Below are 17,253 nucleotides of genomic sequence, written 5' to 3'. Positions count from 1 at the left end.
TTTTTTTAACAGTAAGAATCATTGTCCCACTGCCATTTCTGGTGTGGTTCACTTAAGCTTTGGATGTGAATCATTTTTGGTATCATGCACTAAAATGATCTCAAAAAATGGATGAACGGTGTGGATATAATAAATACATAATTTTGGGGGTCATGTAACTTTGATCTCTTTTGAACCGTTCGTACAACTCGGAGCTACAACGGTCGTCTTCGCACGACACGTACCCACAGCAGCCATATCGCTGATGTGCGGTACACCAGCCAATCCGCTTCTGCCTCTTCACATGTGATTCCTTATTGCTCAGTGTCTTACTAACATGGGCTGGGGGCATGCTGCCTGTATTGGCAGTGATGGATTCAACTGAGAAGTTCTAGATTTTCGGGGCATTTCGATCCTGCGAAGAAGATGCAGAATCTGAACTCGGATGTTTCTCCTCACAGAGCTGGTAAATGCGATCCTTTTCTTCTTTGTTCAGTTGTCAGTTGGTGTTGTTTTCTGTAATTTTGTCCCACCAGCACATTTTAGTGTGTCCCATGATGTGATTTTGCTAATGTGTGCCCCTAGATATAGCAGGTAGAACTCTGTGAGAGAGGTTAATTCCAGTTCATTGTGTGATGAAACAGTCTTATTGCATTGCCACTCTATTCAGGTGGTAGTTTGTCAGGTCAATCCCGGCTTTATATCAAGTTGGCTTTATGTTGTATTGTCCAGGGTAAAGAAATGCAGTGCCCCCAATCTCTAGGTGTTTCATCTTTGCCTATCAAATGGAGAGGGAAAATAAAAGAAAATGGTCAGTGGTTTACATTCAAGTGGGAAACATCCATGAATCAGGAGGCTAGAATCAAGGTGTAAAAAACGGTTGCGTGATAGCCGTTGTGGCTATTACATAATGGTAATGATGGGGACTGTTAGGTGTTACAGGGCCATGATGGTCTGTATCATAATGGCAATAATGGTGGGCATTCTGGTCACCGTTGCCGTTATTGAATACCTTGGCTAGAATTGTCCAATTGTTGTGGTTTTCATGGAGTGGACCATCTGAAGTAGGGCCAACCAGACGGATGTTTCTTCTCAGCAGCACATATGGTGGTGAGTGGCAATGAACACTGAATGGTTCGCAACCAGAAAATATTTGTTCTGAAAAATGTGGGCAGAACTGGTCCAACAGATTTGTTCATTCGGTGCTAGAAGCCAACTGTTATATGATAGAAATTTTCTTCATTGTGTTATTTGGATTTTCATTTCTTTTTTTTTTCAAAATCTTTTTTTTTTTTTTTTTTTTTTGGGTATAGTTTCTGCAGTGAGATTGTTGTGGATAGATCAAGGTGGTGCTTTTGCTGACCTTTTGAATGACAAAGGAAAAAGTTCAAGTGACATTGAGATGTGTTATGTGAAAAGAACGTTTGGGTTTCGCACTTTTGCTTTGGATGATAGAGATATCAAACTGGTATCATAATGCAGGGGCATTTTCAAACCGGGCTCGAGTGGGGTGGCTTGTCTGATGCAGGGGCACACTCAGGGTGGGCCGCCTACAGAACTCATGTGATTTGGGGCCTGTGCGAGGCGGGTGGCTGACGTGAGGCAGAACCCATGCGATTTGGGGCCCACGAGGGGGCGGAACCCATGGATTTGGAGCCCATGAGGAGGGTTCGTCTGAGAACCTAACCCATGGATGTGGGTCCTGAGCTATGAGATAAATGGATTAATTCGCTATGCTCTATCAGTTCAAGCTTTTAGAGCAAGTGGTTAATTGTCCTGCATCAAATTGGTGTCAGAGCGAGGGGTCTTGTGTTCGATACTCCTCACTGAGGGTAATTAATGCGGGGGCATCAGTTTGAGCTTTTAGAGCAAGTGGTTAATTGTCCTGCATCGTATCATTTCTTATATTTTTCACATTTTGCTTCAATCTATTTATAAGGTATTCTTTGATATCATTGACCAAAAATTTTTATTAAGAGAATATCTTTGCATGTGTATTGTTTGATTGGGTTAGCAGTTTTTCAAATGTAGGAAATTGTTCACAATTATGTGTTCATTTTTGCATGTATGCGTAAATGCATGTAATGTCTGTATATCTGGAAATAAAAACATTCATATTCATGTGTAAGAGTACAAAAGTTATGGCATTTATGCAAAGAGTGCATGTCTAATGTAGAACTCACTAGCGAGATATATGAAATGGGATGTGTGCGAGGTTCAATGGGCTTTGAGAGGGGGGTGGGGTGCATGGGCAAGGGATGCTTTGGTTGATAATAGAGTAAACATGTGGGGATTTGGAGAATTCTCCAATAAATTTCTATATATTGCTTTACCCTAAACAAGGTTTAAATAGAAGAATACAATGCTATATATGGAAATAAAATTAACTGGTATACAAACAAAGTTAATCAATCAGAATAATTAGAGGGAGAGATTGATTCTTGTTTCTAAGAATGGAAAGATTGCACCAATCACAACTATCACCCCCTCTTAAATTAATGCGGGTGATCGACCAACAACAATTTGCGAACTAAGAAAGAATGTCTAGCAATTGTCATAGTCTTCATGAGAACATCCACAATTTGATCTTGAGATGTCACATGTGGAAGATAAATAATCTTAGAATGGAACTTCTCTCAGATGAAGTGACAATCAACCTAAATATGCTTTGTCCTCTCCAGTGTTTCAAATAGCGCCCGTAGCGTACGCCACATAGCGTAGCGTGGCCGTAGTGCTACGTAGTGTCCCAAATAGCGTACGCTGCAAGGGTCGTAGCGTACGCTACAACTACGATGTATTTTTTTACTCTTTTTTTTCACGTTTTCTTTGTGAGGAATGTATTTTTTTACTCTTTTTTTTTTCACGTTTTCTTTGTGAGGAATGTGACACTTATATTGTACTTGATACTTTTAACCGATGGGATTTTTATTTCTTTTCATAATTGTGACTTGTGGTTTTAATTAGACATTATTAATTAAAGTGGTTTGCTTAGAAAGTTGTTGCTTTGATAATTATTTGATTTGGCTTATATATGTGGATTGGCTTTTGATAAATGATAACTAATAACTTTTTTGAACATGCTTATAATTGATAAAATGAATCATCTTGTAGGCATTTTTATATTTTTTTTCCCTTTTTTTCACTATTTATTATATTTGTCATATTTTTAAATTAAAAAATAGAAGTATCTTGTAGCTTACGCTACACGCTACGTATTTACGTTGCACGCTATAGAGGGCTGAGCACTACGCATCACGCTACCGCTATTTAAAACACCGGTCCTCTCATGAAAGACGGGATTAGGCAATCTGGATAGCACTGCCTTTATTGCGGTATTAAGGTGAATTCCTAAAATGGAAAGTAATCCTTGTATCCACATAATCTCACTGTAGGCGGAAGACATAGCTTTGTACCCAGCCTCCATGCTGGATTTGGAGATTGTTTAATGCTGGGGTATTTTCACACCGGGCTCGAGTGGGGTGGCTTGTGGGATGCATGGGCACACTTGGGGTAAGCGGCCAGTGTGAGGTGGGTGGCTCATGTGAAGTGGAACCCATGTGAAGTGGGGCCCACGAGGGGGGTTTGGCTGAGGTCCTAACCCATGGGATGTGGGGCCTGGGCTATGAGATAAAGGGAATAATTCGCTATGCTCTATCAGTTCGATATTTTAGAATAAGTAGTTAATTGTCTTGCATCGAAGTAGTATCAGAGCGGGAGGTCCCGTGTTTGACACTCTTCACTAGAGGTGATTAATGCAGGGGCATTTTCACACCAGGCTCGAGTGGGGTGGCTTGTGAGATGCAGGGGCATACTCAGGGTGGGTGGGCCGTGTGAGGCGGGCCCACTCATGTGAGGTGGGTGGCTCGTGTGAAGCGGAATCCATGTGAAATTGGGCCCACGAGGGGGGTTTGGCTGAGGTCTAACCCAAGGGATATGGGGCCTGGGCTATGAGATAAAGGTATTAATTCGCCATGCTCTATCAATTCTAGCTTTTTGAGCAAGTGGTAAATTGTCCTGCATCACCGCTATTTGTTTCTTGCATTTCCATGATGTAAGTAAAGTGCTAAGAAACAATAGTTTCCTGTAGTAGATCTTTGGATGAGGGCACAATCAACCCAATCAACATCGGCATAGGTAACAAGCTCAATCAGAGATATCGAGGAAAAGAATAATGACCGATCAATGGTACCTTTCAAATATCTGATAATGCGTAAGACAATAGTCATATGTAGGGTACGGGGCGCTACAACAAACTGACTAACTACTTGAATAACGTAAGCGATATCAAGTCTCGTCATCGTTAAATAAACAAGACCGCCAACAAGGCAATGTAATAGAGTAGGCTGCTCCAAAAGATCCCCATTTTGTTTACCATACTGAACATTTATCTCATTGGTGCCTCGATATTTCAGTGATTAGAAAGTTGTGCCAGTTTAATGAGGTCCTGGGTATATTTTCATTTACTTACAAAAATACCTCGGCGACGGAGATGCCGACAATGGGTTTGGGTTGCATTGGCATCACAACAACAACGATGATTATGGGTTTGCAGTTTTCTGCATGACTTGATGGAGAGGTAGGGGCGGATGGGGTTTGGGGTGACTGGAGAGGGTGCCACAATCATGTGTGTGTGCTGGTAGGGTTCGTGGAGGACACCGTGTCAGGGTAGTGATAGAACATGACTGGGTTGTTGGATTTGGAGACGCTATCACGAATGACGATGGTGGTGGTGCCGTGATGACAAGGTGTTGGGATGACAGTGCCGATTTGATTTGTAGATTTGTGCACCACATAGAGGTTTGTTGCCAATCGGTAGAGCCGATGAATATGGGTGCTGCAAAGGGAAGATGGGTTTTGGTTGGGGAACGGGGACTGGAATGGGTGTTTATGACAATGGTTGGTTGCTGTGATGGGACTGCGGTGATTGCGGTGACGAGGATGGTGGTGAAATGTAGAGACTCAGAGACCGCTCAGGGAAATGGATTGAATGGTTAAGAGTGAGGATGAACCGCTTTGATACCATGATAATAGAGTAAACACGAGGGGATTTGAAGAATTCTTCAATTGTTTTCTATATATTTCTTTACCCTAAATAAGGTTTAAATAGAAGAATACAATGTTCTACATGGAAATAAAATCAACTAGTATACAAGGAAAGTAAATTAATCAAAATAATTAGAAAGAGAGTGGTTCTCTTCTCTAAGAATGGAAAGATTACACTCATAGCAGCTATCATTTGTAAGGGTGGTTATTTAATAACTCTAGTGGTGTTTGCTTGTCAAAGTTGTTAGTTGTTCATTTTGTAGGTTTCTAAGGTCATTTGTCTACTATTTTGTGTGATTTTGATGTGATTGGATGTGGTTCCGAAGCTCATGCATTCTTGGCAAGTAATATGGTGTAAATGTTGATTTGTGAGGAGGTCTATATAAGACCCATGGGAAGGATGAATTTAGGGGAATTCAATATTAATTTTGTTTAGAAAAGATTGTCTTTTGTTGTTGAGATTTGTTGCGATCCTATATAACAACCCTACTTTGGGTGTTTATCTTCAAAATGGAAGCTTACTCATTCCTTCTTTCATCATGGTTCCTCTGTTTTATCGTCTTGTTCTTCTCCTCCATCAATGTGCTATGACCACATGTTCGTGCACATACACATGTGTTACATGCCTTCATATCTCTGCAGACACTACAAATCCATCATTTTGTGTTGTTCATCATGTAAGAAATTATATTGTCGATGGTAGGATGTAACTAGATTGACTTCAGCTGCCAAGGAAGGCATCCAAATGAGATTTTAGAAAGTTGAAATGTAATGATTTGTATTGTTGATACATTTGTAATATATAAAATCATATCATGCATTAGATACTATGTTTTGATACCAAGCTTGGAAGTTGAGTTGGCAATGTACCTACTCTTCCAATGCATGGCCTAAGATTGAGTCTGCTTACCACGACGCTTGGAGATGAAATGGCACATGCCCTTCGAGAAAAAAATGGATTCTATGTTTTGTTGGGGAAAAGAGATTTCAATTTATGCATCAAAATAAGTTTTAATTAACTCTCTCTCTCTCTCTCTCTCTCTCTCTCTCTCTCTCTCTCTCTCTCTCTCACTCATCATCATCATCATAGCCCTGCCTGAGTTGGGGTTAGCTTTATGAGTCATGTTTCGCTAATCATTTCTATGTGATTCTAAGGCACTATCATCAGTAAGTTTACAAGCCTTCATATTGATTCTTAATCTTGCTCGTGTGAATACCATCCTTTAGGCCTTCCCCTCCTTTCCCACCCTTCAATCCTAGCCAAAGGTTCCACTTTATTGGGTCTATCTCCAGTTTTTTTTTTTTTTTTTGGGCGGTCCATCTTAATTAGATGTTTCATTCCATCTCTCATTGTGGCCACTCTTAGTCTGCTTTTGGTGTCCTTATTCTTGATGCTATTCTTCATAGTCTTTCTGCATGCCCATCTTATCATCTTAGTTCTGCAATGCTCATTCTCTGCTAATATTGCGTCCTAATTGCCCAACTCCGCCCCAGGATTGGGGTGAAGGAGGAGGGTTGATGTTAGGTAGGCAATCGGTTGTAGACTCTTTTCTGATGAGAACGCTTTTTGTTAATTATGAACTTCTTTATATCTAAAAAGCAAAAAACCATGATGAACATGTCAAGCAAAGTATTGAATGTTTTGTATTGCCCAAGGGTCTGATATGATAGGCAGAAACAATCTTTTGAACATGTATAAAAATTGCATTGTTGATACTTCAGAAGGCTGTTCAACAAGGCTTACTAGAAATATTGTTTACCCACCAAAATTAAAATTGAGTGTGAAATTATTGGTAGTCAAATTAATGCTGTTTTAGGCTTTAAGTGAATGCCACGTGATATCTTTCCATTCAAGGTTCATCTGTTGATTCCCTTATTGCTTTAGATAACGTTAAAAAGTTACCATGTCATGTGATTTCAAGTCATTAAGCGAACGAGGATTCGAATTCTCTACTGTAGGTGACTGACATTGTTGGGTGCTGTTCATTGGAGGCGTTCCCTGGATCATCTGATACTGTCACTTTGCAATGATGAGAACACGTTTAGAGGGATGGAGCCACTTCTCTTACGGGTATATTGTTTATATACATATTTGGGCTCTTATTCTAATTTGGATAGACTATAGAATGTGGAACTATACCTCGACAACCGAGGAAAAAATTGATAACACTAACCAGTTTAACTCACTCATATTGGTTACAGACTCACTATACAAAAAATATTATGATTTTCAGCAGCAGTACTTGTGTATTTTACAATGTATTTTGTACAACTTATGTTTCCTTGCTTTTAGATCCTTCGAATTGGTTTCTATGAAATTCTCAATCTGGATATGCCACCATATGCTGTTGTGGATGAGGCGAGGTGAGTCTGCTTTTTGAAAGCATCTCACCTTGTAAAATTTGTTAACTGTGATGCTGTCCATTGTATTGTTTTCCTTCAACATTCTTGCATAAATTACATCCCAAATCAAGGTATTCAATAATTGTAAAGATGGCTGTAACAGCCACTACGGTAACTGTTACTATATAGGCTGTAATGGCCATTATGGACTTGTAACATTCATTTTTTTATTTTTTATTTTACCTAAAAGCATAAACCGTATAGGCCCTGTAATGGGCCATTACAGGCCCTTTTTTTCCCCAGAACGTGCGTTAAAGCCCTGTAATGCGTAATGCTTCCCGCTGTTACCATTACATAATGGCCCTTATGACCGTTCCATAACAGTTTTTGAATACCTTGATCCCAATTGTATGCATATGCTCCATCGGCTCTCTATATGCTAGCATGTGCATCTCCATCTTCTGTTGAAAGGCTTCATCCTGTGCTGGTTGGAAATGCAGCCATGAAACTGTCTCCCTTGCGCACGAGAAATAAAGTAGGTACTTGAAAGTAACGACGCTAGCAATCGTTGAACATTCTCTTTGATGAATACTACTGAGGAAGATTGACTGACAGAAGAGCATAAGAATGCACCACCCTTTTTTTTTTTTTTTTTTTTTTTTTTTTTGATGTATTTAGGACCAATACTTATCCAATGCATATGACTTGCATGTGGCAACGTAAGTGTCTGTATCAGTAGCCCAATAAGTGCTCCTCACAACTTGAAGTTTATTTAGTGCCTGGCATTACTCATGTGGGTTAGACTTATGAACTGTTTTTCATGTCATGTTTTCTGTGTTTGGTATATGTGAACCCAAAAGTGGTTTCTTGAGGTGCCCCTTCATAGTTGCAATTGAGATTTTTTTCAGTCCAGCTAAGATGTTGGCCATGTAATTGATGGTACCTTCTCTTCAACTCCAGAATTTAAGGCTTGCAAAGGTAGCACTCAGGCCTGGTACGGGTAACATGTTGAATGGAATTCTATGGAAGCTACTTTTACTCGAGGTTCATCATTTTTTGTAACATTTTCTATACTTAAATCAATGGGTCACTAGTAAGTAGAAACCAAGTTCATTTGAACGCCTTAGCCCTTTCGTATCTATTGATTCAGGAAAAAAACTCACTTCCACTACCCAAACTGGAAGGCAATGGACGTGCAAAAGCACCCTCTCTGGCAACTATTTATTCACATCTGGTGGTACGTTTGTCATCGCACATTCCATTCTTTTTTCAAGAAATTTTATTTCAGAAAGAAAGGTTTTCACATTTTCATTCACTAATATTTATTATCGAGAAATTCTACCATGGCCGCATGCTTCATGGTGTTCTGCGAAGTGTACATCAGAATATGTCCATTGTACATATGGTGCCTGTGCATGGTGATCAGCCCATCGATTTTGTGGACCCAAAAAGCAATGGTATCCGAATGTTCTAGGCTTCTAGCTAGACATCTGCTCAGTGGCCTGAAGAGGACAATTAACCCAAAAAGAGCAACTGTACATGTTCAGTCATCAGTGGGAAAAACTTGCAATAATTTGGTGGTCAAAATTGTTGAAAAATGGTTATGCCGATAGCCTAACCATATTGTGGCCAATGAGATCAATGGTACTGGTCAGCACAGACGTTTGCCATGTGTAAGGACACTTCACAAATGTGTGTTTCTATAGCAAAGCTGTCTTGATGTCATTAAAAAAACGCTCTGAATCATGCTTCACCACAAGTTTGTGTCTTTGACTCTATATAGCATTCTATCCGTAATATCAAAGCCTGATCTCTGTGTAAACTGAAGAACTTTCACTTTTTCCTATAGTTGTGCATATAACAAGGCTGAATAATTTTAGATGAGGACTCATCATCTGCAACTGAAATGTTGCTTGCAACCTCATCCAATGCTTATTTAGCAGTGTGTAGGACATTCGAGCCGTTACGTATGCTCCATCATGAAGATCACCTGTCACACAAATCTGTTCTGTTGCTCATCAGGCGAACACCCGATATGGAAACAACACATGATGTTCTGATTCAACTTGTACTTGTGTCCCACCTGATGGCTGGATTGGCCTGATTATTGTCCTGGGTGATCATGGTCGTGCCGCCTTAAACATGGCCCAGATTTCCTAATTCCTACATGTGCGTTACAATGGCATTTCAACGAGTTTCCATGTTATGATCACATGAAACTTGTTTTGGTTATCAGTCATCATGTCAATTAATTATTATAGAGGTGCTCATGGTCAATTTTCTGTTATCCAGTGGATGGTTAGAAGGTGGATAAAATATCTTGGGTTAGAGGAAGCCATGAGGCTTTCAGCCTCAGGTTCTTCTCTTATCTCATTTTCTTCAGTCAATGATCTTATGTCTGCTGATGCATGGCTGATTTGCAGCCACCTCTTCAAATGACAGGGCAAACAGTGCAAAAGGTTTTACAAGAGCTGACCTTGTTGAGTATTTTGTTTTTCTTACACAGGCTATCATTAACAACCTTAAAAATAAACTTTCTACTGACGTGCCCCTCACTTTTATGCAAATGACAATCATCATCATAGCCTTGTATCCTATCACAGACAAAAGTGCCCCTTTCTCTTATGGAAAAGAAAATTTCCCCCATTTTTATAGGTAAGCTGGGATTGAATGTGAGACCTCAATGTTGAAATGTACTGTCTACCATTGAGCTACGGGCTCGAATCATGGAAAAGACATGATTATAAAGACATTGTGAATTAACTTTGAATTTTGGAGTTGCATTTATGGTAAGGTGAAGTGTTGGTATGTCTGTATTTACCTGGTAAAGTTGGATGTTTGCTTGGTCATTATTTCATCCATGTGACAGATATGAAAGATGGGTGAGTGAACAATTCTTGCTTAAAAAGGTTGGAGTTTTGTAGGAAGTACAGCAGCATCAGATAAAATCAGATCAACCTAAATTCATCTGGGAATGGGTTTATAGAATTCAACTTATATGCTTGAAGTACAGCTCTTTATTGTAAAGCAATGCGAAAACATGATTTTCCTTTTTTATCAATGAATTTCGCATATTGAGGTTTTCCTCTTATGTAAGATCCCCATAATATACCACTGTACCTAAAGAATAATAACATGTTAATGTCTTTTTTTCTTTTTCTGTTTGGACCTATTTGGTTAGTGCTTTGAAGATATACATCACTATGTTTCATGGACTGGCATATGCCAGTCCATAAGGACACATCACCATGTTTCATCCATAGTGAAAAGAAACACCGACAATCATGCCAATAAAAATAAGCAGAAAGTTGAATATTCTATTTTTCCCTCTGGATTATTGCCTAGCATGTCCTGATAGGCCCAACCCTATCAAGTCGAAGGCTCTAAAAGGGCAAGGGTAGGTTCTCAAGGATGTGGGAGGAGGTAGTAAGAAAAGACTTGATGACCTATGGTTTAACTAAGAACATGGTCCCTGATAGAGTGGTATCGTGGAACAGGATTCATGTGGCCGACCCCATTTAGTTGGGACTAGGCTTAGATGATGATGATGATTTTTATTTTCCCACCACAAAAAAAGAGGGATTTACCACTAGATGACAGCTAAAATGCGGACTTGGCTGCCATCATTTTGGTTGTCAGGGTTGTCTCTATTTCATTTTTAATGACTAAACGACATCTATACACAGCTCTGATAAAACGATACAATAATCTGCTTGCCAATAGAACACCATGAAGACGGACACATTCATGTATACTCCACCCCACATGTGACAGATGCGCCGAGAATATAGAAGTAGGACATACACTTCACTCACCGCTTGAAAGTGAAATTGTCAAATGACACCCTACCAACTTAATCAGCCCCTGGATTTGATACATGACGGATTTCGGACTCCAATCTGATTCCCAAATTTTAAATATGAAGTTTACAGCTGGTGTACATGCAGTTATTCTTTCCTAAATGATCATAAAAGAGCACGTTTCCTTGCCCCAACAATGTTTTACTCTACTAGATGTTTTTCCCTTGTTTTATCATTAATAATGCTTTTCTTGAACTTCAGGTTCCTCATCAACCATCCTTGCATATGGATGATTTTGTCCGCATCAAAACCGGCATGCAGGTGTGTGCTAAAATCTATAACACAACAAAACGAGTATTACCATTGCCTGTTTCCTTTCCATAGGACTTGATATTTTGTCTGTTTAAAGGTATGGATGGTTATTCAATTCAAACTAAATTGATCTTCATCACTAAGAATACAAACTACATGGTTAATGCATGGGACTTGGGGCAGTGTGGTACAATTTCAGCCAACTCTGATCATCGGCTCTCTCTTCTATTAGGGTTTCTTTCCTTCTAGGATATGATTTATTTATAATGAGGAAGCTATGGTTTCAGGGAGACCAGATGCGTATTCTACCACCCTACAATCTTCTATATACAACACTGTATTATAATTTCGTGTTCTGATCTTATTCCATGCACCTATATTGATCCAATCCTTTTACTGTCATAGCCAACCACCAAAGACCCAATACCTAGCAGATCAAGTGGTGGACCCTAAGATTTAAACCATTAAATCATCATCAAGTGCAACCAAAACCTTTTTAATAGTCAAAACAAAAATTTGAAGTGCCAGCCCAGTAGAAAAATCATTTGATGAATGTCTTAATCTCCAAAATCCAAGCAATAAGTAAATTCTTAGGAAATGAGTGGATCCTTTCTTGAGCCATGTCAGTCTCAACAGACCTAAATGGATATGCCCAACTACACCCACTTTTATTGGCCACATGATGACTTTGTAAAGTGAGTACTCTGTTTGTGATAGGACGAATGCAGACCGGCTTGTCCTTATGCCCAATGGTGGAGATCTTCCATCTTGACTCATCATTAGTCTCTTCAAACAAGATGGCTTCATCCATCATCATAATGATGACAACAACCACAAGTTTGTCTTACAAAATGCTAGGTGGTCATGGAATAACATGTTATTGAGATCCATGGACCACAACTCTCCATTGGTCAGTGATTGTTGTGTCCAGTCTCAGGTTCTAAAGGACAAGAAGAGGAATCCCTTTCTTTTAACCCCTGTCCGTGTACATTTATAATATTCCTGCATATTAATGATGGCATAATCACATGTCTACTTGGACCCATGCTCATCATGATCTATAGCCAAAATCATTGATGTCTCATCCACTTCATCAGCGGACAAGGTTCACATTAGTTTTCCATGGGACAACACCATAACTCCCACATGGCTATTGTTGAAAGATGCATTATTACATACCTTAATGTATGACCCATGTCTTGCTTATCAAGACTGTCTCGCATTGCATGCTATAAACCTTACGTATTTTCAAATTTTCCTTTTTGGATAATGCACACGAGTTAGGCTCAATTGCAGTTATGGGCATGATTGTGCTGGCATGCGAATGATATTTGGTACATGTATTGGTGACTACCATGCTGTTTGTGCAACCAAATACTTGAGATGACCACTAATATGAGGGGGATTAAGACCACTAATATGAGAGGGATTATGTTGGCATGTGAATGGTGGCAACATGAGCCTTTGCTATGGCTGGTTCCATGAGCCCGGGTAAAAGAGTTAGGTTGATGTCTGGTGAGCATCCGATCTTGAACCTTTTGCCATTCTACCATTAATAGACAACCCCAATTTGCTATGAAAAAGTTGATGGTGACAACGATGATCTATTAGATACTATTAGTTCATACCAGTACAAATTATAGAACAATTTGTCATTTAAATATAGTTAATGCTGACAGGAAGCGGAACTAAAATGAAAGGGAAAAATGGTCAATGGTCATTGCAGATTATAGCCTCCCGTGAAGCAAGGGCCCCAACCCTAAAAAACAGTGGGCTGAGGACCCCCTATTTTACCTGGCGATGATATTTCCTGAACAAGTAATACAGGTTCCAAGTTTTTGTTTTTTAAATAAAATTTTTTAAAAAAAGAAAAAAAATTAGAGACTTTAACACTATCACGATATTGTAATACTTAAAAAAGTTGGATGATTTTTATTTTTCCTTTTTATTTTTGTCTTTCAAGAAATTATCCTAGAAAAAAACATACAAGGATCCTTTAATAATTTATATTATTGTTACCTTTCTTGAATGTAGAATCACATTAGAAAAATGGCATTTGATTCCCTAAACTGACGAAAAAAGATATTTTGATATCTAACCATCATTCCACAGTACATATAAGTTAAGATGATCATAACCATCTATACAAACATTCTAGATAAGTTATATGGGCCATTGTCATAACCCTCCCAAGTTGAGTGTATACATCTTGCCACCAGAAGCTAGGAGGTTTCTGGTGCATAGTAGGAGGCTAATATCAAAGAATAGGGATCACCAAACAGTGGGCCCACATTGGAATGTCTACATTTTCCGATGATCGGAACGCTATATAATTCATCCTTTGTAGTGGGGACAGGTCGCAACAGATTTCAGGCCGAAGTTGTACTGTGACACTAGAAAAGGTGGAGATGATCCTATCACTTCAGGCATCTCAAATAAAGGTGTTCCTAACAGAATTAAAACAACAGAATTAAAACAAAACAGCAAGCATATTTTCAACGAATACAATTGATGGTGAATGAACCACACATGAAAATTCAATACTTTCTACAGTCTAGGAGATGCACTGGATCTGAACCATCCAATTACTTGGCCGCATTTTGTATGGACCATAACCAAAACCCAATTTGATTAACTAATGTTAATAGTTGGATTGATGGACCTGTTGTGGACAATGTCAATAATCCAGTTGGAAGCATCATCCAAGGGGTTAGCATATCAATTGAACAATTCGTAGTCACATACAAGATTCCTTTCAATGGTACATTTGAAGGCACAAATCAGATGGTTAGGATTGTTGGATGAGTCAAATTTGAGCAATGACCTATCTAGGATGATGGTTATAATATTCTACACAAGACATGGTTACAAACACATGCTATATACAATAATCAAGCTTGATATGTGATCAACATGCCTGCACAAGTTGCTATAGATAATAAGTTTAAACCTAGTCCTCTTTGTTGGTGGGGAGCTAAGCTTCCACTCAGCCGCTGAGGTTAGGCATGGATTAAAAATTCTAGCCCATGTTCTCATCATTACCCAAGTTGAATGTGGAATCATTGATCAATCTAAACTATGCATTACATTCTTACATGCATGCTCAACTTAATGCACCACAATACCGTCTGGCCTGGTTTTTGGTATATTTTACCTGTTGTGCTTTGTGTAGTCTTTTTGTGTAGTGGCCCATTGCTTAATACATTTCACTAATTGTACTTGGTGCAATCTTTTTCTCCCCAAAAGGAGGTAATGATTTGAAGAGCCAATGAGATTGTAGGGATTTATGATAGAAGTTGTGATTTGGCTGCCAATTGGACACAAGCCTCCTTATCTAGCCTTAGGACTAGTAATGTGAATACAAAACACATGGTACAACAAGGAAAAAAAATTGGAGCCCATAACGTGATAGATGGATGCTAAATATTAAAACTTTTAATAGTCTCTACCTTAATAACTTTGGCATTATTATGACCAATTTTTTCCTCACAAGAGGATAAAATAATGACTTGAATGGTCGATAGAAAAGTGAGGCCCCATAATGTGATAGATGGATGTCTAGTATACTTTCCTAGATCCTACCTAAATAGCATTCACACTAGCATGACCGACTTAAAGCAGACTTGGGCTCAATGGTGAAAAGGACATCTTAGCGACTTGAAGACTCAATAGTTAGGATTGAATTGAACGCCTGTCCTTGAAAACTACTTGGGGACACGTAAGTTTTGGATCAAGCTGATTTTTTGGGTTTTCCTTCATCCAGGTCTGTACATGTGTGACCTTATGAACAGGTTGGATGGCCAATAAACATAATGGTGGGCCCTATGAAGGTTTCAATGGTGGGCTTCATTGTCCCCCTCACTGCTTTCGTAAGTATGGTCCAATTGAACTTTGAATCTGCCTCAATCAACTTCCATTTATGACAATGCGTACCACAACTTTACAACAGGATTTGAAGCAAGAAGATATCATGGTTTAAAGTCTTAGTAACGGTAGAATAGAGACACCACTATGATAGCACCCACGTGGAACATGCATGTTAGCAATCCCGTGAGATTGAGCAGCTGATCAGGCAATCCTGACCATGTAAATGCCTTTCCTTAAAGAATCAAGCGGTCATCCAATGGACCCGCATTCCCTGCGAAAGCCTTTGGTAGGATGTTTCTGCGCAAGGATGCTGGGTGAGCCCCACTGAGATGTTTGTGAGAAATCCATACGCTTTGAGAGCTCATTTTAGGATATGACCAAAAATGATGTGTATCCAAAACTTAAGTGGGTTACATAAGAGGAAACAGTAGGGATTCATTGTGAATTGTTGAAACATTCTTGGGGCTATAAAATTTTTATGTAAGGCATTTTTTTTTGGTATTTTCACTTCATCCCAGTGGTAATGACCTTATAAACTGTTTAGATTGCTTACAAACATCAGGGTGGAGCCCAGAAAAGTTTCAACAGTAAGAATTTTTTTGCCTAATTTTTTTATCTTGTGTGACCTACTTGAGTTTTAGATCCACCTTATTTTTTGCCGAATTTCCTAAATTGAGCACTCAAAATAGATGAACATAGTGGATTTCTCACAAACATCTCTTTGGGCCTCACCCAACATCATTGTGAACTTGCTGCGAAATGCTCCCACCTGCCTAAAAGTGTGGAGACCGGCAATCAATTCTATCGGCCTTTCATTTTTATGTGAATAACTGGTTAGACTGGACTTATTACCTGTGAGGCAAGGCATCTAAAAGATGGTGACTACTATGTTGACGTGACTTGTAATGCAAGGCATCTAGAAAAATGGTGACTATTCTGATACTCTTAAAGGTATGTGGGGTCATAATGTTATATATGTAACATCCATTTTATCCATCAGGTTATGTGGATTTGGGTTCCCCATAGGAAAACCAGTGAAAACCAGGGTTCAGAAACAACCTAATCCAAAACCCAGGTCACATGTGTGACTCTTAAAGCAACGGTTTGGCTGCCATAACTGTTGAATGGAAGAGGAGAAACGTCTTATTTTTAGGTTAATAATCTAAAATAATATGAGAAAATTGATGGACGGTGTGGATAAAATCCAAACATAATGGTGGCCCTTCCACAGCTGCTTGGAGCTTTGGCCTGTCCGGAGCTCGGAATAGCAAGGGGTTATGTCCTGGATTTGGGTCCCTGGGACAAAAAACCAACCAAATCTACAAATCAAAGTGGGTCACATAACTGGAAACAAGTGGGGATGGGATGCAAACCATTGGTTTGTGTATAGGAACACTATGATGTGTCTCTTTCAAAGCTGTTAGATCAATTGCCCACCCATCTTATAATCCATTGCCACACGAGATAAGGTAATCTTGACACTGTCATTCTATTTTGTAGCTCGTACTGTTTGCTAACTATAATTTATACACTCGGTAATAAATGGAAAAATGAGGACAGTCAATAGTAAAAAATAAAAATAAAAAACAAGTTCACGGACTCTTTCTCATGAATAAATGGTACCACGTACTTGACCTCCTAGCTTGACCTGGTGAGATTGTTGTGTTTGGAATTCCAAAAGCATTTGGAAATTAAAGCCTGTTGGGACCCACATCTAAGGGCCACTGTCAAAGTCATGCACATATATGTGCCGTGTTGTGAAGTGTTCCTTTTGAAGAAAAATGGACTGATGGCATTTATAAGATAGAGATCGGAAATGGGACACTTGATGCCGCCTTCCTTGAATGATCAAGGCCAATGGTACCCGTTCATGTGGTAGAGCAAAATTTCATCCCATCCATCTAAAAGA

General features: G+C 39.2%; 1 protein-coding gene across 19 annotated transcripts; it reads left to right on the top strand.

The window, feature by feature from the left end:
• Nucleotides 1-333: 333 nt before the first annotated feature.
• On the top strand, nt 334-13,887 carry LOC131255766 (uncharacterized). 19 transcript variants are annotated; one of them, XM_058256581.1, is made up of 7 exons: nt 334-445; nt 6,982-7,093; nt 8,326-8,409; nt 8,516-8,602; nt 9,658-9,721; nt 11,427-11,486; nt 13,204-13,887. In XM_058256581.1, exons 2-6 carry the CDS (start codon nt 7,073-7,075, stop codon nt 11,456-11,458), a joined length of 288 nt encoding a protein of 95 aa, XP_058112564.1. In that variant the 5' UTR covers nt 334-445; nt 6,982-7,072; the 3' UTR covers nt 11,459-11,486; nt 13,204-13,887. The 19 variants fall into 19 exon arrangements, 7 of the variants coding, with proteins under 7 accessions (XP_058112564.1, XP_058112565.1, XP_058112561.1 ...); XM_058256582.1 differs by having other exon boundaries at nt 13,157-13,887; XM_058256578.1 differs by lacking the exon at nt 9,658-9,721.
• Nucleotides 13,888-17,253: the final 3,366 nt, after the last annotated feature.

Source organism: Magnolia sinica, chromosome 9 (genome assembly GCF_029962835.1).
Source record: "Magnolia sinica isolate HGM2019 chromosome 9, MsV1, whole genome shotgun sequence".
Classification (NCBI taxonomy): domain Eukaryota; kingdom Viridiplantae; phylum Streptophyta; class Magnoliopsida; order Magnoliales; family Magnoliaceae; genus Magnolia; species Magnolia sinica.
The sequence above is the reverse complement of the archived record's forward strand: the minus strand, read 5'-3'. Positions and strand labels throughout refer to the sequence as shown.